This window comes from Eleutherodactylus coqui, chromosome 3 (assembly GCF_035609145.1).
Source record: "Eleutherodactylus coqui strain aEleCoq1 chromosome 3, aEleCoq1.hap1, whole genome shotgun sequence".
Taxonomy (NCBI): Eukaryota; Metazoa; Chordata; class Amphibia; order Anura; family Eleutherodactylidae; genus Eleutherodactylus; species Eleutherodactylus coqui.
The window spans coordinates 276,416,758-276,439,348 of record NC_089839.1 but is presented as its reverse complement, the minus strand read 5'-3'; the positions used below and the strand labels follow the sequence as shown (position 1 = coordinate 276,439,348).

Here is a 22,591-nt window from a genome sequence, read left to right as displayed (position 1 = left end):
GGACTCAGGATATACTACCAGTGGCAGCTGTATACCAACAATAGCTGTATACCAACAGTGACCACCCCAAGAATCAGCTGATCGGTAGGGGTGCCGAGCAGCAGATTCTTGACAATCTGCTATAGATGACCTACCCTAAGGATGTATGATCAATACTAAAAAGTGGGACAACCCTTTTAATATTCACCTACTTCAAATTTTTTTGTTCTTTAAGCTTAAACAAATGATCCAGGATCTATAAGTGTATATTTCTCATTATCATTAGTGTTGATGCAGTTTTCTGTAGACCTAGTGACAGTTTTGGTATTACTTCAAGGCCTGGTATAATCAAACTAAGGCCCCCTTAACATGGAAATATTTGTGCACGCAATACGCAGTGAATAGAACACATTGATTTCAATGGGTTCATTAACATGCAAATATTTTTTCTGCGCATTTCAGCTGTGCAAAACAAAAATCTGCAGCATTCTATATTTTCTGTGCCAAATGTCCCCACAATGCTCCCATTCATTTCAATGGGGCTGTTCAACGCTACTTTGACAGCGATGTATGTTCTACCTTTGCCCATTTTCAGCCCTGCGTCGCCCATTGAAATGAAAAGGCACATCTTGGTACCACGTTTTTGGCAGCGCCAAAGGCAAGCGCTAGCTGCACGACCTAAAAAAAAAAAAAGAAATACCCACCTAGCTGCCACGGTCAGGGTCTCCACCGCTGTTCTCCGGGGCTCCGGTCAGGCTGCTGGGCACTTGTCAAGCCGACAAAGCATCTGTTGCTAGTGAAAGGGATTGAAATCCCCGCCTCCCAGCGAGAGATTGCTCTGATTGGTTCAGGAGCACCGGCTCCGCCAATCAGAGCGGGCACTCGATGCATTAATCACAGCCATTCAATGAGTTAGTTGGCACCAAATCAATGGAGCAGAGTGGAGGTAGAGGCCAAATAATGTTGCTTTTTTCAATCACTGTATATAATTATATTAATGTAACCCGTCATTATACTGTACATTTCTGGCTGTATTAATAGCACAAGTATGTTTTTGCAATAATTTTCTTATAATTTAAGCAGAAGTGAATTTTATTAAAAAAAAGGAACAGTTTGATCAGCAAAATATTGTAGACAAGCAAAAGCAAACAACATAAAACACAATCTAAAAAACACAGCTGTGTCTGTACCAAGAATTAGTACATTACTGCTATGGAACAAGAGGTGTCTACCAATCACTACAAAGGTGTGCACCACAGCTGTGCAAACTAATTAAAAAGCTGTATTCAAAACAGTCAAACACAATAGAAAATAGGTCATTAAAACAGGCCTCCAACACTGGCCAAACAATGTAACACCACGAAGTAGATTCCCATCATGAGTATCACCACAAGTATGCAGCGTGCCTCAGTCTCCATAGGTCCACCTGCGATGTTCACAGAGATACACCGGCAGGGAATGTTTGCTCCCATCATGGTCAAATGTTCCCAGGGTTGGAGACTGCATACAAACCGGGGACTCAAGCTGAATTGGATATTTAATTTAGACACCCTAGCCCCAAAGGGTTTGAACTGGTTTAAAAGTTTGCTTTTAATAGATGAAGGATGAATTAGTTGTACTGCACAGTTTCCCTGAAAATAAGACCTACCCCTAAAATAAGCCCTAGCATGATTTTTCAGGATTTTTAAGGATGCAGAATGATTTTTTAGGATTTTTGAGGATGCTTGAACTATAAGTCTGACTCCAAAATTAAGCCCTAGTTACAGTTAATAAAAAAAGTCACTTTAAATAGTGTCCAGGAAGCTATACATGTACAAAAGTGAAACGTCTAAAGCCTGTGGCTCTGATGGTGATCCACAGGTATATTTTACTAGGAAATCTATATGAATTCACCCCTGCATTTAAACATCGTTACTGCATGGTGAATGAATTCATAAGTCCTAGTACTGTTCTCAATAGCACTTAGTTATGATCAAGTCTCCTTCATATACCTATTAAAAAGTGGAGGCTACTGTCAAGGAAGGGTTATATGTTTATCCTTTGTCTTTTACGTTTTGTATGTAAGTCAGCCCATATATGTTTTTTAGAGCATCTTTAATAAAGAATCCTCAAGTTTTTAGTCTGTAACTGTGAAAGGGCTTTTCTAAATTATTATAGACTTTTCCATCTCTGTGAATAGAAACTATTTTTTATGCACGAGCATAATATGGAAAATGAGAACAAACCCATTGATATCAATGGATCCTATTCTCTGCGTATTGTGCGTGCAAATACGCACATAAATGCATTCATGTGAAGCTGTCCTTAGACACATATGTTCCGCAATGTATTTAGCAGCAGAGAGACAGCTGTCCGATATACACTACGATCTGGTGCATTGGATTCCAATGCATCACATCACATGGCCGTATTCCCGCTACGTAAACGCGGCCAGCTGGCCAATATAGCGCCGGGCATTTTTACGTCGGGCCCAAAAGATAGTCCCGTCGGCCACTGCGTGGTCTCCTATGGGAGCCAATGATAGTGGGCGGAAAAGGGAGGTGGGAGGGAGTTTAGCAGTGTGACTGCTAAACTCTTTCCCTCTTCGCTCCTCCCCTCCGGCTGATTGCAATGGGAGGTGGCAAAGCTAAGCACCACCCGACCCGCCTCCTCCTATCGCTGGCTGCAGACAAGGGGCATGATGGGGCGGAGCTAAGTTCCCGCTTCCTGCCCACCCCTTGTCCACAGCCAGCAATGGGAGGAGGAGGCATGAGGCAGTGCCTAGCTCTGCCTCCGTCCCACCCCCGCATTGCAATCAGCCATAGGCAAGGAGAAAGGAGGTAAGACGGTGAGGGGTAGGGAAGGGGAAAGGGCAACGACATGGCAATCTTAATTTGTGCGCCCGTTCACGAGTTTTTACAATGGTCTGCTGGCATACCTGAATTGTTTTTCAGGGAAGAGCTTTACATATAAGCTCTTCCCTAAAAAAGAAAAATTTTAGTGTAAAAAAAAAAATGCAGGCATTCTCTTCAATGGAGCCGCTGCTGCTGCCACTAGTGGAAAGAATTCCCTGCCGCTACATCTGCCACATCTGTGGCAGATGCAGCAGAGGGATTCTTCAATTCTCTACCGCATCTGTGACACGTCAGCTGCGGTAGACAATTCTGCTGCCGGCAATTGATTTCAGGGAAGGGCTTTAAATATAATGACGGGCGAGAGCTGCCTGTGATTGCCTGAGCACCTCAGCCAATCACATTCAGCTCCTTCAGCAGGTGGGGATTTGAAATCCCCGCCTGCTGATAGATCAGCACCACAGTGCAGGGGACAGCAGGAGAAGATACGGCTGTGCCCCGGCAGCTGAAGGGAGGCGAGTATCTATTTTTTTTTGTTTTTTTAAACCACTTTTACTTGATTTTCCCTTCCCTGAAAATCAAGTAAAAGTGGTTTAAAAAGCAAAAAAATAGATACTCACCTCCCTTCAGCTGCTGGGGCTCAGCCGTGTCTTCCCCTGCTGTCCCCTGCATTGTGGTGCTGATCTATCAGCAGGCGGGGATTTAAAATCCCCTCCTACTGAAAGAGCTGAATGTGATTGGCTGAGGTGCTCAGCCAATCATAGGCAGCTCTCCCCGAATGAATGGCGCTCAGCCAATCACACTTAGAGCTACCAGCAGGCGGGGATTTTAAATCCCCGGCTGCTGATAGCTAAGAGCTACAGAGCCAGGGACAGTTGCAGAAGTCACGGCTGAGCCCCGGCAGGTGAGTATTTTTTTTTTGTTTTCGCACTATTTTGAAAAGCTTTTCAGGGAATGGTTTATGAAGCCCTTACCTAAAAAAGCCATTGACAGCTGTTGGGGCTCAGTAGCACTGCTGAGCTATCTGCAGCCGGGGATTTAAAATCCACTTCTGCTGGTAGCTCTGATTGTAATTGGCTTAACTGCACAGCCGATCACAATCAGAGTTACCAGCAGCCGGGGATTTTAAATCCCCGGCTGCTGATAGCTCAGTACTAAAGAGCTGGGGACAGCGGCAGAAGTCGCGTCGGGCAGCAGCCCCGGCTCCATTGACAACAAGCACGCAGCTGTGTTCACGCGTGTTTTTTGTACCTAGGTGCGGACGTATGTCCAGGATTTTGCAGCGGCAAATCCGCTTGCAGCCGCTAATCCTAGAATTATCCAGCCATGTGGACGAGATTTCTCAGAAATCTTGTCCACACGGGACAGCCAATCCGCCAAAGCTAACCCGGCAGAAGCCAGCACTGCGGCACGGATTAGCCGGCCGCAGCATGCTCGTTCTTTTTCTACCTCCGCTGCGGCCGTGCTCTCCTTTATGGGAACACCATCCGCAGTGGAAGAGCGAACGGTCGGGCCGCTTCAAAACCCGCGGCTAAGTGCCGCGGGTTTTGAAGCAGCGCTTCTTCCGGTGAAAATCTCACGTTTTTTTGCTGCGGTCAAACCGCGAGATTTCTGCCGGGATTCCGCTGTGTGGGAACCCAGGCTAACAGTGCTATGTGTGCCAAAATATTGCCAATATTTACATAGCAGTGCTGCAGGCCTCAAAAATGCACCAATTTGTATTATCAAATATGTTTTGTACCACAAATTAAATTCTGCTTTATGTAATATAAAAAAAATTAGTCAGTCTAATTACACAGGAGTTTACAAGCAGCACTCAGGAATCTTCTTTGTAGTAAAATTACATCCAAGGATGTATCTTTATTATGCCATTAAAAAACGACGTTTCATCCCACGTCAGGCCTTTCTCAAGCTCAGAAGATTCCCGAGTGCTGCTTGTAAACTCCTGTGTGTCTAGGACTACTATTGGATCCTTTAGAGTCAGGATCTGGATAACGAGCGAGCACTTGGTGAGCTTCCCCACAGTGTGTGGTCTGTTGGTTGCACTGCTGGATACTACTTGTGTCAGTCAGTCTAATTATAATTTTAAAACATAAAATGGGGGCAAAAACATGAAACAACCAACCCACACTACTACGTGCAACAAAACTGTGCCAATTTGCATTCAGAAATATGTTTCACTCCAAAAATGTTATTCTACATCATATACTTAAGGCTGCATTTAGACGACCGTATATCGGCTGAGTTTTCACACTCAGCCGATATACGGCATCTCTCTCTGCAGGGGGGGGAGGCTGGAAGAGTCGGGAGCAGTGCTCTGAGCTCCCGCCCCCTCTCTGCCTCCTCTCCACCCCTCTGCACTATTTTCAATGAGGAGAGGCGGGACAGGGGCGGAGCTAAATCACGTGACCAAAGCCAGCCTCACGGCTGAAAAAACGCTGCTAGCAGCTTTTATCAGCCCGAAGGGCGCGGTCACACGGGCGTTTCATGCTCAAAAAGATCGCTGCCCGCTATTCTCTGCCACAGCTGTGGCAGAGAAGAACAATGTTCTCCCATTGAATTCAATGGAGTCGGCTATACAGCTGGCTCCATTGAAAGCAATGGGCTTCCGGCAAGCACTGTAGTAATTTCCGGGGAAGGGCTTAAAATTTAAGCCCTTCCCTGAAAAGCATCCAAAAAAGTGTAAAAAAATATATATACTCACCTTTTTGCAGCTGCCGTCTCTTCTCCTGAACCGCTTTCTGTAGTATTCAGCAGGCGGGGATTTAAAATCTCTGCCTGCTGAATGGGCTGCCTCCGATTGGTCACAGCCCTCAGCCAATCAGAGGCAGCACTCACTCACCCATTCATGAATTCATTGACGAGCTGTTGTATCTTTTTCTTCTTTTTGGTGTAAAACTCTGTGTGCCCTAATTCTTGTGCAGTTTTAGACACAAATCTGTCAAAAAAATTCATAAAGTCCATTGCGTGCACTTTACAATGGTCTAAGCCATTGCAGGTATGAGCGGCAAAGAACCAAATGATCAGTTAACACAAGCTGACAATGAAAAATTGAGTTTAATGTCCAATGTCTCTGCTCAGAAGGTGCCATATAGCACATAAATCTACGCGACAGCAAGAATTCTTTCTAATTTCCTTACTGGAGGAATAAGTTACACATACAATATATCATATTTATATAACAGCACTTTAGTACCGCACTTTGTCATTGTTTTTGCTCACTACTAAAAACCGCTTCTTCTTGATGAGTTGACCATTGCCAAATCTAGAGTCCCACAGATATTCGGGTGAAAGCACCTTGGTAGGCTTATTGTACACTAGATACCTATTGAGATGAGATTCCTCTTGCCACACAGCCTCAATATTCTTTTTCTTGTCCTCCACTATACCCTTTCGGCATGCCATACTGAGTTTGTAAATCTCATCCACTTTTCCACCATACAGGGCAGCCATATAATAGAAGTCTCCATGTCCATGAGGTATGTACGCTGTAGAAATTGGTCTACGCTCATAAGGGAAAGCCCCTTTTTCAGAAAGAAAAAATACAGGGTGGATCGTAGCTACCAGGTCTCCAAGTATTTCGACTCCTACATGATCATTAAATACCATATCTACATCAGCACACACCAGGTAGTCTATCTCATTTGCCATATGCTCCTTAGTAAAGACTGTGAGGATTTCCATTCTTCTCATTGACACATCCTGCCAGCGTTCGTCAGCAACCACATCATGAAGTTGCAAGGTGTGACCATCAGCCATTTTGGGTTTAACTACTTCTTTGACTTTGTCAGTGAATACATAGTATGTAACATTGTGACCAATCATAAAGTAACGCTCTGCAGACTCCAGAAGCGGCAGAAGAAACCGGATATACCTGAAAGGAATACATTGGTCTCTTTATTACCAGAATAGACTTTAAAGGGGTTGTCCTAATTTTTACTATTGATGACCTATCCTAGATGACCTATCCACTACTCAGGGTCCCCGCAAATCAACTAAGCTTGTGTTGGTCACTGTCGGTACGGAGCTGTCTTTGTGCAGTGGACCTGGCTGGTATTACATGTTGAGTCCTATTCATTCCAATGGGACTCAGGATATAGTACCAGTGGTAGCTCTATACCAACAGTAGCTCTATACCAACAGTAGCTCTATACCAACAGTGACCGCCACAAGAATCAGCTGATCGGAACGGGTGCCGAGCTACGGATTCCTGCCGATCTGCTATGGATGACCTACCTTTAGAATGTATGATCAATACTAAAAAGTGGGACAACCCTTTTAATATTCACCTACTTCTACATTTTTGTTCTTTAAGCTTAAACAAATGATCCAGGATCTATAAGTGTATATTTCTCATTATCATTAGTGTTGATGCAGTTTTCTGTAGACCTAGTGACAGTTTTGGTATTACTTCAAGGCCTGGTATAATCAAACTAAGGCCCCCTTCACATGGAAATATTTGTGCGCGCAATACGCAGTGAATAGAACACATTGATTTCCATGGGTTCATTAACATGCACATATTTTTGCTGCGCATTTCGGCTGTGCAAAAAAAAAAAAAATCTGCAGCATTCTTTATTTTCTGTGCCTAATGTCCCCACAATGCTCCCATTCATTTCAATGGGGCTGTTCACTCAAGTGTCAAATCGCGGCATCTTCAATGCTGCACTTTGACAGCGATGTATGTTCTATCTTTGCCCATTTTCCGCCCTGTGTCGCCCATTGAAATGAAAGGGCAGCAGTTTCAGCGCTGCCGAAAACATGGCACAACATGGTACCACGTTTCTGGCAGTGCTAAAGGCAAGCACTAGCTGCACGACCTAAAAAAAAAAGAAATACCCACCTAGCTGCCATGGTCGGGGTCTCCACCAGTGGCGTAACTATAGAGGATGCGGGGGATGCGGTTGCACCCGGGCCCAGGAGCCTTAGGGGGCACATAAGGCCTCTCTTCTCCATATAGGGAACCCAGTACTATGAGTAAAGCATTATAGTTGGGGGCCCTGTTACAAGTTTTGCACCGGGGCTTCAAGTTACGCCTCTGGTCTCCACCGCTGTTCTCCGGAGCTCCGGGCAGGCTGCTGGGCATTTGTCAAGCCGGCAAAGCATCTATTGCTAGTGAAAGGTTAAAATCCCCGCCTCCCAGTGAGAGATTGCTCTGATTGGTTCAGGAGCATTGGCTCCGCCAATCAGAGCTAGCACTCGATGCACTAATCACAGCCATTCAATGAGCTAGTTGGCACTAGAGATGAGCGAGCGTACTCGGTTCGGGTGTTTTTGCACTCGAGCACCGCTTTTTCCGAGTAACTGACTACTCAGACGAAAAGATTTGCGGGGGCGCCGGGGGGCGGTGTGGTGGAGTGGGGGGTAGCAGTGGGGAACAGGGGGGAGCTCTCTCTCCCCCCCCCCCCACTCCCATCTGCAACCCCCCGCTCACCCCCGGCGCCCCCCAAATCTTTTCGTCCGAGTAGTCAGTTACTCGGAAAAAGCGGTGCTCGAGTGCAAAAACACCCGAACCGAGTACGCTCGCTCATCTCTAGTTGTCACCAACTTAATCCAGCAGAGCAGAGGTAGAGGCCAAATAATGTTGCTTTTTTTCTCAGTACTGTAATTACCAATCTAGCCTTTAGGTTAATTTTTCTTGGCAGCAATCACTGTATATAATTATATTAATGTAACCCGTCATTATACTGTACATTTCTGGCTGTATTAATAGCACAAGTATGTTTTTGCAATAATTTTCTTATAATTTAAGCAGAAGTGAATTTTATAAAAGAAACAGTTTGATTAGCAAAATATTGTAGACAAGCAAAAGCAAACAACATAAAACACAATCTAAAAAACACAGCTGTGTCTGTACCAAGAATTAGTACATTACTGCTATGGAACAAGAGGTGTCTACCAACCACTACAAAGGTGTGCGCCACAGCTGTGCAAACTAATTAAAAAGCTCTATTCAAAACAGTCAAACACAATAGAAAATAGGTCATTAAAACAGGCCTCCAACACTGGCCAAACAATGTAACACCACAAAGTAGATTCCCATCATGAGTATCACCACAAGTATGCAGCGTGCCTCAGTCTCCATAGGTCCACCTGCGATGTTCACAGAGATACACCGGCAGGGAATGTTTGCTCCCATCGTGGTCAAATGTTCCCAGGGTTGGAGACTGCATACAAACCAGGGACTCAAGCTGAATTGGATATTTAATTTAGATACCCTAGCCCCAAAGGGTTTGAACTGGTTCAACCTACCCCTAAGATAAGCCCTAGCATGATTTTTCAGGATTTTTAAGGATGCAGAATGATTTTTCAGGATTTTTGAGGAGGCTTGAACTATAAGCTCCACTCCAAAATTAAGCCCTAGTTACAGTTAATAAAAAAAGTCCCTTTAAATAGTGTCCAGGCAGCTATACATGTAAAAACATTTTGGAGCAAAAATTTATATAAGACACTGTCTTATTTTCAGTGAAATCAGGTAAATAAACCTTTTTGTATATCCATACTAATATAAATACAAAAGTAACTCTGTTTATCTGTCTGTCTGTTTGCTACCTTTTCATGGCTAAACCGCCAAAGTGATTTTGATGAAATATGGCAAGGAGATAGCTTGTATCTTGAGGAAGGACATAGACTATGTTTCATCCCGAACCTTTTTTAAAGTTTTCTAGGTAGCGCGACAAAACAGATTTCTTGGGTGATGTGCAGGCGCTCTGCTGCTGGCACCACGCTGTGCAGCGAGTCAGTGGGCAAGGGGGTGCACATCATAAGCTAGGCCTACACAAATGGGCAGACACGTGAGGGCAGACATTATTGCCGCATGTATGCAATTATTTAGTGCGGCGGAGCGGAGCGAAAGGGGGTGCACATCATAAGCTAGGCCTGCTCAAACAGGCAGATTTTGCCTTGCAACTTGAACGAAGAACAAATTAACATTGGTATAAAATATACCAATAACAACCAATCACAGCGCAGCTTTTATTTTACCTTAGCTTTGTAAATAATGGTTTCCTTCTCATAATCGTATTTCCTATCCATTTTTTTGGTATTTTTTTTAATATGCAGTGCAAGTGCAAGTCAGATTTAGCACACAATTCTAGCAGAGCTCAAGCTGCAAAAATACAAATTACACACCTAGGGCGAAATACTATTAGAGCCATTACTATGACTGGAATAGCAGAAAGGAGAAAGGGTTTTAATCCCATGTATTTCAATAACGACGAATTGGCCTTTTCAATTCAAAAGGCTTCAATTCCCTCTAAAAATAGAATTTGCGATGACTATTAATAAGGTTGAAGGGCAAACACTTAAGGTAGCAGGTGTACATTTAGAAAAAACATGTTTTTCTCATGGGCAGCTGTATGTGGCGTGCTCACGTGCATACTGCCCACAAAACCTTTATATCCTAGCAGAAGATGACGAGGCCAAAAACGTACAGAACTGTGCTGACACGGCATATTGCATTTACATCCCTTTAACTATTTCAACTTTTTACATTTCAATATACAGCAACACACAGCTTAGATAAAATAATATAGATTCCACGAAGACGAAGTCCCGGATAGCAAGCTAGTGCTTTTATAATTTTTATCTCTTCCAATACTCATTTTTAAAAATCTTTTATATATAGGTTTCTATTATATCTATATATTTTATATTATTTATTTGTAGTAATAAAGTTTTTTTTTTACATTTTTTTATATGTTAAAAGCCTTTTTAATTACACTTGTATTAACAAATTTTTTAGCTTTATGATTGTATGCTAGGGATATTGTAGAAGATATATAGTTGGAAGAGTCCTCAGTAGGGATATCAAGCTAAAAGGGGTGGAAAGTCTATCAGTGCTCCTGGGTGGCCATTATATATAAGGATGCCTTCTAGCCAATCTATCCCCATCCCTGACGAAGGAATACAACTGTTCCAAAATGCATAGAACCTTTTTGGTTACAAGTGGCTTCTGTAGCCAGCTTAGTAACAGAGTAACATAGAATGTTAGGCTGAAGAAAAACAATGTCCGTCCAGTTCAGCCTGTTTTGAGCCCCCCATCTTGATCCAGAGGAAGGCAAAAAAATCCCAATGAGGTAGATGCCTATTACCCCACCCTGGGGGAAAACATTGCCATTATGGAGTTGTGAAGGAGTCAGAATAATCCCTGGATCAACACTCTTCAGAGAAGGTTCCCTTTTGACTCCTAACATCCCCCTATCAACAACCAATTCGGACTATTTAATGTCTATATTCTGTAATGTTGTAGTGCTTTTAAAAGATGTCTAGTTCCCTCTTAAACTGCTCTATTGATTTTGCCATCACCACGTCCTCAGGCAGAGAGTTCCACAGTTTCACTGCTCTTACAGTAAAGAATCCCCTTCTATGTCAGTGATAAACCTGCTTTCTTCTAAACTTAGAAGATGCCCTCTTGTTACCGTCACAGTCCTGGGTGTAACAGATTATGGGAGAGAGCCTTGTATAGTCCCCTAATGTATTTATACATAGTTATTTGGTCGCCCCCCTCATTGAGCTGATTAAACAGGTGATTTTCAATCACATTTCAATGCTACTATGAACTCATGCATCATTCCTTTTAATGCATGCAGACACCCTGGACCCTTCATCAAGATGACACCACAGATCATCAGTTTGTATGGAAGTGTAACATTTTGGACAATGCTGTCCTCTCCAAATTCTTCTCCCGGCCTCCTCCTTAAATAAAAGCAATGATTGTCCATTGTATCAATCATTGACTCTTTGGAAAAGTACTAGAGATGAGCGAACGTACTCGGTAAGGCCGATTTCGCAATTGAGCACCGCGATTTTCGAGTACTTCACTACTCGGGTGAAAAGTACTCGGGGGCGCTATGGGGCGGGGCGTGGCGTGGTGGAGCGGGGGTAGCAGCGCGGAACAGGTGGGAGCTCTCTCTCTCTCCCTCTCCCCCCCCCCACTCCCCTCTGCAACCCCCCGCTCACCCACAGCGCCCCCGAGTAGTGAAGTACTCGAAAATCGCTGTGCTCGATTGCGAAATCGGCCTTACCGAGTATGCTCGCTCATCTCTAAAAAGTACACTCTTTCCCAGTCTACGGAACTCCAATTCACGTGTTCTGTTCTCTGCATGCAGCTCTTTTGATCTGCCGCACGACTGCAGCTGAATACAATGTTATTATCGCTCCCATGGAGAAACACAGCGTGTTATCACTCAAAAGACATCGTTTGAGTGAATTTTGAGTGATAATTGTTGCATATAAATGGGGCTTTAAACTGCTTGGCCCAAGAAAAGCAATTAGCCTTTATTTGTGGAGTCAAAAACTGCTTATTATCTCACCAAGGACATGCACCTTCAAACAATTTACTTTGTCTTAAAGCCCATTTAGACACAACGATTATCGCTCAAAAGATGTCATTTGAGCGACTTTTGAGCTATAATCGTTGTGTCATTTACATCACAAGATGATCACTCAAACATTGAGCGATCACCTTGCGCTCCGGAGGAGGCAGAGAACAAGCGGGAAGCCATTTGTTCTCTGCATCCAGCTGTTCCCCGCTCCGAGCGCTCGGCTGTTATACAGCCAAGCGCTCTGAGCGGAGGATGCAGAAGACAAGCTGGGTGTCCCCACTTGTCTTCTGCATCCAGCTGTTCTCTGCCCGGCTGTTATACAAGAATCATTCCATTTTTTTCTCATCTCCATTGACATCCTTTCAAGGTTTTCCTGTTATGTTTTATGAACTTATTCCCCAACAACTTGGCTACAAATACAAAAATATTAAAAATTTCAAGCAGCTTGGCTCCTTCTCATCCTCAGTTAATATTCATTATATACTTACTTTTTGACAGCAAATACAAACAGTCCAATTCTTGTACTATTGTGTTGGTTATCTAAAATGTTAATGTCAAAAGTTCCGTCCCAGATGATTGGGGCAAGCCAGGGAGTGAGAACGTTGAGAGCCATTTTCCTATTGAAAAAATAGATGAATGATGTCAAAATAACCAGATAAACCATACTCTTCCCAAATATATATACTTATATATGAAAGAACTACTTCGGCAAAATAAGCCCCTGCATGGGATCTCCCATCGACAGATAGCTGAATCGGCTGACATTCGGAAACCCTACCAGTGGCTGGAGAAGACTGGACTCAAAGACAGCAAGGAGGCACTGATTACAGCAACACAAGAACAGCCACTAAGCACCAGATCCAAAAAAGCAGGGATCTACCACACTAGACAGGATCCAAGGTGCAGACTTTACACAGAGACCTTCGAGACAGTCCAACACATAGTGGGAGGATGCAAGATACAAGTAGGAACAACATACACTGAACAGCAAAAACAAGTAGCGGGAATTGTGTACAGGTACATCTGCACAATGTATGGAATTAACCCACCTAAATCCAGAAGGGAGACTCCATGAAACGTTGAGGAGAATAAGCCCTCATTCATACGGCTGCATGCGTGAAATGCGAGAGAGCGCTCCCCCGTTCCCCACTGTTGCCCCCCGCTCCACCACGCCGCCACCTGAATTTTTTCACCCGAGTAGTCAGTTACTCGAAAAAAGCGGTGCTCGATTGAGAAAATCGCCCTAAACGAGTAGGTTCGCTCATCTCTAATGGTGATGATAGATGTAGTAATACCAAGTGATAGCACCATCAGGAAGGAGTATGAGAAGCTGGAGAAGAACCCGGGCCTGAAAGAAGAACTAGAAAGGATGTGGAATGGGAGGGCCAAAGCAATCCCAGTAGTGGTAGGAGCACTTGGGGCTGTAACTCCAAAGCTGGGGGAACAGCTGATTGCAAACATTTGTGACTTTTTTACACCAGAAACTGGTGTAAAATATTTTACGAACGTCCCCCTATGTATCCCGGGCAGCTTGAATGAGTCTCATGGTTTTGCGGCTTTTCTCTGACTGTTGGCACTCTGTGACGCTGCTGGCATTATGTTTTTATATTTGTTTTTAATATGTTTTGTTTCATCCTCTTTTGAGTTTTTGGATTAATTCCTTTATTCATGTGAATGCTGGATTACCAGTGGACCTGGATTATAGATTATTGCGTCATCTCTGATCAATTTTGGATATATTTGAATGATGCATTATCATTTATAAGGCTTTGGATTGGTTCTTCTATGTGGGAGTCTGTAACCTGATAGGACTTGAATTCTTTGTCAACTATTACTATTTTTCAGTAGCTCAGATGGAAGGACTTGTGTCTATGGAATTGGACTGATTTTATGAAGACTGGGCTTATTTGGTTATATTATCAAGATGATGTCTGGCATGGATGTATTGATCATGGAGACTTATACTGTTGTGTATTGGTTAACCCTTTCCAATCCCCTGTCTGACATCTAAAGACAGACATTCTTATTGAAGGCTGTACAGCTCCGATGTTGGAAGACATCCAGCAGGGTATTCTTACTGTAAATTACTGGCCGCTCTGTTGTCAGGGGCCTCTCCAGCATGTCCTATATTGCAGTACTGGCTCTAGCCAGCAGATGGCGCCATTGTATAATGGCAAAAAGAGAAAGCCCCCTAGGAAACTCTGAATCCAAAATTGGATTGCAAAGGGTTAAACATATATGGGTTGTGAGATTTATTAAAAGTTGCAGTATATAGTATGATTACTATTTTCACATTAGTATTGTATATAATATTGCATACTTATCACATGACCTGTTTTGGTCATCTTAATCACTGTAGGAAGGCTGTATCACATATATTTTATGTTGGATATCTAGTTTTGCACTTTATTGACCTTTTGTGGTCATCGTAATCAGCATTACACGTTTTTAATTTTTACATGTATTTTTTGTTTTTCTAACGCTGAATAGAAAGGACACAAATTACAATGACTGCTTCCATAGCCTGTGGAAACATGTGCACAGTGATCGGGTGAGTATAGGCAAGGAAAACTTGGTAAAGGCAGAAGCACGTTTGAAGGATTTATCCTGGGAAATACTCTTGATTATGTATACTCAGGAAAGGTCATCAATAGTTGATCGACTGGCATCTGCCATTTGGGATCACCAGCTGATCACTTGGTTGGGTGCCTGCTGTCAGCGCCATAAGCACCCGATAGCCGTCCTACTGACTATCGGTCCTATACTTTCACACAGGAGCGATCGTTGTTCAGAGAATGGAGTGCATTAAAGATCTTCCCCTACCGCCTGCCTCCATTTACTGCAAACAGGAGGTCGTTCATAGATGAAAAACTGCCTGTTTACACGACCGATAGGCAAGCTAAAAACCAAGCAACTCCAACAAGCGGTGTCTTGCTAAATGCCTTGTCGATAGCTCTGTGTAGACGGGACGACTATCACCCAAATTTGCTGTTTCCAGCAATTATTCAGGCAATGATCTCTCCATGTATAGGTACCTTATGTGAATGCTAAAACCAATTAACCCTTCAACTAAATGACTCTAATCCATTTAACCCTACTATACAGGTTGTAACATTGTGACCAAATGTAAAAATTCTATTATACATTGATTGTTCATACAGAAGTATGAGAAAAAGCACATAGGAATATGTAGGTCCGGATAACATCTACTATGGACAGATCTGCTATGGAGTCCATAGCTTTTGAAAATAGACCTGTAGCTAAAAGGTAGATCATCTTCACTCAGGCTGATGTAATTGCACTTGCACATCTTTATTACTAAGTAAGGCTGGATTCGTACGGGCGATTTTCACACACGAGTTCCAGCCGATAGCGATATGGATAGAAATCGTGTGTGAAAATAACACATTGATTTCAATGTGTTCATTCACATGAGCGATTGTTCTCATGCGGCCATGCTGCAAAACAGAGAATTCGCTAACTCGATGATCAGTGGTGGCCTGACTACTAGAACACCGACCAGTCACCAGTATGGAGGTCTAGAGTCCCTTTAAGACACTAGCAAATCAATGGAGTGACAGCACGCATGCTTTGCCACCTCTCCATTCATTTCAACACGCACACCAGAGATTGCTGAGCCGCGCTTCAATTTAGCCGTTTTCAGCGCTCCAATCAACATGAATGGAGCAGTAGTCATACAAGCGCTCCCGCTCCACTCATTTCCCAGTCTCTCAGGGGCACATCACTACACCCCGTTCTGGGGATTGGTGAGGATTCTGGCAGCTGTACCCCTACTGATCATCTAGTTATTCCCTATGCCATAGATACTGGAATAGCCCTTTAAAGACATATAAGGAAAGTTAAAAGAAGTGACATGCCACCCACTACCTAAAGCAGACTTGTGTCAGAAATTCCCATCCGCATGAGATAAATGTGCACAAGTCTCCTAATACATTTCTTGCGTCAGACGGCACCTCCTGGAACCTCCTCCTGCTATGAGCTGGTGGAGGTTGCAGCTTTAATTTACACCAATTTCTAGCTTAAATTAAATTATAGTAAATCTAAAGGACTGCACAGCTACACTCCTTAGCCTTAGGAGTTTTTGAAAAAGTCTGGGGAGCCGGTGTAAAACTTCAAAAAGTTGCAGTTTTGTGGTGCCTGTGCCAAAACTGTAGCTTTTGCAGGCCAGAAATATGGAGTACAAAGCTTAATACATACATTCCATATTTTATTACATCGATTTGTCACTTACCTCCCATTTCCAGTGTTTATAAGCAACTTCCTCTCACAGTGCGCCAGCTCTATAGACTTCTCTACCGCCTTCAATGAGCAGTCAGTGGGTTTAGGCTGAAACATCAGATCTATGTACTTTATGCTGTGAATGAGAGACAGAATTAAAAGGGTTTTCCGAGATGTATAAGTTACATGGAATCCAGGCCCCTTGCCATAAAATAACAAATAAGCTTATACTCACCTCTCCCAGCACTGCTGCTCAGTCCCGCCCCCGCTGTTTGTACCCCCCCCCCCCCCCCCAGTTTACGGGACATCATAAGCACTGCAGCAGGAGCGCTGAGCTCTATAATTGGGTGCAGCGTGTGAGACTCCCCGTAAACTGTATGGGGAAGCCTGTAAATGTGACATCAGAGGGGAGACCCGGAGAGGAAGTACAGAACACAGCGGAAGCAGGGAGTATATGTCTATTTGTTATTTCATGGGAGGGAAGCTGAATTTCATGGTAATTATACATCTAGGGAAATGTTATCTTCTTAAGCTGAGGATTTTCAGCACAGAATTCACCTCTTCAAATGGGGGGGGGATATTCATAAAAATTTGCATTTTATATTTGGATTTTGACAGACTTATTTAGGTGAGTTAAATGTCACCAATCTGCAACAGTAGGGAACGTGATATTGCAACATTAATATAGAAAAGCAAATAGACAGATAACAAAAGAAAAATCACCCCTTCTCACTTATACACAGGTATCACTAATAAACAGAGGCGTAGCTGAAGGCCCAGGGGCCTGGATGCAAAAGTTCAGCAAGTGGGCTCCCCACAACTTTCCTCTGCATCATTGGGTCTCTTAACCCCTTAGTGACAGAGCTTTTTTGCTTTCTTCATTTTCGTTTTTTCCTCCTCACATTTAAAAAATCGTAACTCCTTTATTTATCCGTCCGCGTCGGCGTATGAGGGCTTATTTTTTGCAGCACAGATTGTATTTTTCATTGGTGCCATTTAATGTATCATGTAATGTACTGAGAAACTTTTTAAAAATTCTAAGCGGAATAAAATGAAGAAAAAACACATTCAACTATCTTTCAGTGCGTATTGTTTTTGCAGCGCAGAAATCGCAACAAAAATGACATGATAACTTTATTCTTCGGGTCAGTACAACTACTACGATACCAAACTTCTATAGTTTTTTTGTTTGCTGTACCACTTTTATTTTTTTTCCAAGACACAGGGGTCCACAGGGACTTCACATTAGGGATTTGTACCTGCCAGTGTCTATGTATTAAAAACCCCGGTCAGACTGGGGCATGCAGTGTGGGCCGAAGACCACCTGCATTTAATCGGATGTTACCTCAGCTGTGATGGGCAATGCAATGGGATACATTTATGTACAGCCGGTGGGTTCCAGGGAGCCAACCATGCTGTGGGTGCACACGGAATTCCCATTGCGGAGTTGTACCTGCCTGTGACTATTTATAAAAAACCCCGGTCTGACTGGGGCATGCAGACACCTTGACAGAATGAATAGTGTGTGGCACATGGGTTCCCCATTGCTATGCCCACGTTTGCAGCTCCTGATGGAGGTGGCACAGGATTGGATTTCTCATTGCTTCTGTACAGCATTATGAGCTATCGCCCCGCCCCTTTTAAAGAGGGTCGCTGCCTGGCCGTGCCAACCCTCTGCAGTGTGTGCCTGCGGTTCCTCCTCATGGCAGACGCACTTATAAATAGACATGAGGGTGGTGTGGCTATGAGGCCAGCGTGGGGCATGAGGGCAGCTGAAGGCTGCGCAGGGACCCTTTGGTGTGTGCTGTGGACACTGGGTCGTGCGGGGGGGTTGGGCAGCATGAAACCCAGGAGAAGTGGCAGCGGAGTGTCATGCAGGCAGTGATTGTGCTTTGTTGGAGGTAGTGTGGTGCTTACCGTATATACCGGCGTATAAGACGACTTTTGAACCCCGAAAAATCTGCTCTGAAGTCGGGGGTCGTCTTATGCGCCGGTAATACAAAAAAAAAAAGTGTAAAAAAAAAAAAATCATTACTCACCTCCCCCGGCGTTCTGTCGCGGTCCGGCAGGATGTCGCTCGCTCCTCGTCCCCGGCGCAGCATTGCTTTCTGAATGCGGGGCTTGAAATCCCCGCTTCCAGAAAGCTAATACACACGCCGTCAGCCAGTTACATCCATTCAATGACATCATTGAATGGCTGTGATTGGCTAAAACACACGTGGCTTCAGCCAATCACACTATTCAATGACATCATTGAATGGCTGTGATTGGCTGAAGGCGCACGTGTGTTAGCAATCACAGCCATTCAATGATGTCATTGAATAGTGTGATTGGCTGAAGCCACGTGTGTTTTAGCCAATCACAGCCATTCAATGATGTCATTGAATGGATGTAACTGGCTGACGGCGTGTGTATTAGCTTTCTGGAAGTGGGGATTTCAAGCCCCGCATTCAGAAAGCAATGCTGCGCCGGGGATGAGGAGCGAGCGACATCCTGCCGGAGCGCGACAGAACGCCGGGGGAGGTGAGTAATGATTTCTTTTTTCTCCACTGCAATACCGGCGTATAAGGTGAAAGTTGGGGGGTTGTCTTATACGCCCCGTCGCCTTATACGCCGGTATATACGGTAGCTAAGGTATGCATTGCTAATGAGGGTTTTTCAGAAGTAAAAATTGTTGGGAGGGGGGGGGCCCACTCTTGCCGCTATTGTGGCTTAATAGTGGGACCTGGGAACTTGAGATGCAGCCCAACATGTAGCCCCTCGCCTGCCCTATCCGTTGCTGTGTCGTTCCCATCACTTTCTTGAATTGCCCAGATTTTCACAAATGAAAACCTTAGCGAGCATCGGCGATATACAAAAATGCTCGAGTCGCCTATTGACTTCAATGGGGTTCGTTACTCGAAACGAACCCTTGAGCATCGCGAAAATTTCGTCCCGAGTAACGAGCACCCGAGCATTTTGGTGCTCGCTCATCTCTAGTTGATTGTATAAACTGCTGCTGCAGTGGGTATGCGATGTTAAACAACATAACACTGGATTACATAAAACCGTGCGCACATTTACAGGACTAGTAATGGCATAAAGGGCGAATGGATCACAATGTGCATGTGTATTAAAGAAATGAAATTTCACAATCCTGTAATTCAAGAACACTTCATAAATTATGCCAAATAATTTCTATCCCAAGGCTAGTTCATATTTACACTTTGTTATCTCACTGCTGGCACCATTCTAGGCACCGGATCAACCCCTTTTAACTATATATTTATTCCAACCCTGCCCAGTACTAGTATAATCATTTATAATTTACCTGTGATAATCAATGAAGTTATTAACTGCAACAAGGTAACAACTGACCTATACATAATTGTGCTATAAACGGGGACCGTGGAATCTACTTCAAAAGTAAGCCCTTATCCACAATATAGAAATCATTGAACAATAAACTATTTCTGATTACTTGGGCACCATTGTCTATTGTAACAAGGGGTTGTCATTTATTGTATCACTGAAATACAAAATTAAAAGGGGTATTCTAGGACTTTGATAACTTTTTCTATTGATGACCGGGTCGCTATGCTCCCGTTGATGGGAGCTGCTCCTGCAATATTAACAATAGTATTGTCACGTAGCCTGTGTTCCTGAACTCCTTTATACTTATGCATTGACGAAACCACTGGGACTGAGTGGTGAAGGGCGTGGATATACTCCTGCGAACAGAGGAAAACTAAGAGCACATACAACTTGCAGTAAGGTGAGGTGTTTTTCACTGTTTACATTAGGTAGTCTGAAGATTGCATTAGCCAGCTTGGGAGGGCGAAAACAACCATAAGGGCGCCTTCATCGAATCATAGAATGGTAGAGTTGGAAGGGACCTCCAGGGTCATTAGGTCCAACCCCCTACACATTGCAGGATCACTAAATCATCCCAGACAGATATTTGTCCAGCCTTTGTTTGAACACTTTCATAGAAGGAGAACTCACCACCTCCCGTGGTAACCTGTTCCACTCATTCATCACCCTCACTGTCAGAAAGTTTTTTTTAATATCTAATTTGTGTCCCCTCGCCTTTTAGTTTCATCCCATTGCATCTGGTCTTTCCTTGTGCAAATTATAAGACCAGGAACCAACAGATTGGAGGGTCGACAGAGAACAACTGCAGGTGAAATACCTCCCCCTTCTAATCCAGGGCAGAATTTTGTCCCAAAACTGGAGGCTTGCTATAAGATTGGCATAAGAAATACTTGCCTTAGGCCGCCTGCAGACGAATGGGTCGGATCCGGCGGCGAGGATTCTCGCCGCGGGACCCGAACGCCTGCAGGGACCAGCGCGTACTAACCCGCGCCGACGGCTCCGGCTGTTTCTTAACGCAATCCTATGCAGGCTTCCAGCGGTGGAAATCTCGCCGCGAAATTTCCGCTCGTGTGCAGGCGCCGTTAATATAGTCTCCCCAAGGTATAATAGAAAGTTACAGAACTTTATATATACCTTATAACATAATGATTAAACATTATTTATAAAACAAATAGGGATTAAGAAAACCATACTACTAATAATAGCAGATCTATTTTCACAGCATCCAATGACTCTACTGAGCAGAATGGATAAAATAAGCATTTTCTCATCAGCTTATTGATATAATATATTATTGATATTATCTCTTTTCTTTTATAAAACACATATAAAATAATAAATACAGAACTGCAACAGTAAATATTTTGAATGACTTACCAGAATCCCATTATAAACAGCATGAACACCACCAGGATCCCAATGAAATAAGACCTGAGAGGCAGCATGTTCTTCCAGTTTCCATGCATTTATTCTGTACGAGTTGCAGCTTTCTACATGCAGACAGAGAGAAAAAAAAAACAACTTCTGTTCCTCAGAAACTTAGTCTAAACTGTGTTTGAGACAGGGACTCCTTAGGAATGGCTGTAAAATGTTTGGTATGTTCTTCTGAGTGAGTTTGTTGACATTTCCTAATATGATCTCAGAGGGGAATGATTTGTCTGCCGAGCTAGAAGTGGAGCCGCAGATGAAAACTCCTCCTAGTGTTTTACAGCCATATAAAAGCCACACGAATCTATAATTATTAAGTAACCCCTTGCCCTTAGAAACTTTATTCCATTGGGTTAAAAAATAGAGATGAGCGAGCATACTCGTTAAGGGCAGATACTCGAGGGAGTATCGTCCTTTTCGAGTACCTGCCTGTTCGTCAGAAAAGATTCGGGTGCCGGCGAGGGTGAGAGCGGTGGGTTGTGGGAGTGAGCAGGGGGCATTGGGGGTGGGGGAGAGAGAGAGATATCCCCCCCCCCCATTCCCTCCCACTCTCCCCCGCTGCCCCCCGTCGACACCCGAATCTTTTCTGACGAGCAGGCAGGTACTCGAAAAGGACGATACTCGCTCGAGTATCTGCCCTTAACGAGTATGCTTGCTCATCTCTAGTTATAAACCTTGATATTGCAGAACAGGGGAAGGTCTGTGTCATACCTTGTGAATAGCCTCATAGGCTACAATGGGTCCGTGAAATATACAGTCAGCACACAGACAGCAAATAAAATAGTCTGAATTAAGTTGTAGCTTGCGTTTACCCATTAACCCTTTCCAATCCAATGTCGGGCCTGCCCCGACATCATAATTTCCCTCCACAGCTCCAATGTCGGGGCAGGCCCGACACTGCAGTGCAGGAGTGCATCTGCACCCGATCATCAGACACATCGGGTGCAGATACACTTGTGCACTGGTCCTCATCGAGGACCCCCGAGGAGAAGGCAGAAAGGGTTTTTAACCCTTTTTGCCTTCTCCTTTACACATTACATAGCGCTCAATTAGCGCTATGTAATGCAGGAGATTTCAGCCGGCGATCATGTGACCGCCGGTATCACCTGACCCCCAGCGGTCACATTAAGCCTGCATCGGGGGGTCTGCTTACCTGTCCGTCGTCTTCCGCATTCTCCCTTCTGTCTCCCGGCTCGGCGATCATGTGACCCCTGGGTGCCACCTGACCGCCGAGCCGGGAGGCAGAGGGAGACTGCAGAAGACACCGGACAGGTAAGCAGACCCCCCCCCTCCCCCACAGTGCAGTGAGCACCTGCACGCTCCTGAACTCTGTCAGATCAGGAGGGTGCAGGGAAATGTATTTTTTCTCATCCATTCTCACCAGCTCCAATTTATTTGGATTGGAAAGGGTTAAAAACTGGTTCACTGCAAAAT

At 44.1% G+C, this 22,591-nt stretch overlaps 1 protein-coding gene across 4 annotated transcripts in view; it reads right to left on the bottom strand.

The window, feature by feature from the left end:
• Positions 1 to 22,591, bottom strand: part of LOC136621768 (histo-blood group ABO system transferase 2-like) — a 68,745-nt gene that overhangs the window by 8,725 nt on the left and 37,429 nt on the right. For 2 of the 4 annotated variants that reach the window (XM_066597477.1, XM_066597476.1), the window contains exons 1-3: positions 21,107 to 21,451; positions 16,389 to 16,511; positions 12,625 to 12,753 (exon numbers count right to left, since the gene is read on the bottom strand). In XM_066597477.1, coding sequence (XP_066453574.1) covers positions 12,625 to 12,753; positions 16,389 to 16,511; positions 21,107 to 21,195 — 341 coding nt within the window. In that variant the 5' untranslated portion in view covers positions 21,196 to 21,451. Of the gene's footprint in view, positions 1 to 5,865; positions 6,685 to 12,624; positions 12,754 to 16,388; positions 16,512 to 21,106; positions 21,452 to 22,591 lie in introns of those variants that run through there. The other 2 variants (XM_066597475.1, XM_066597474.1) reach the window with 2 other exon arrangements.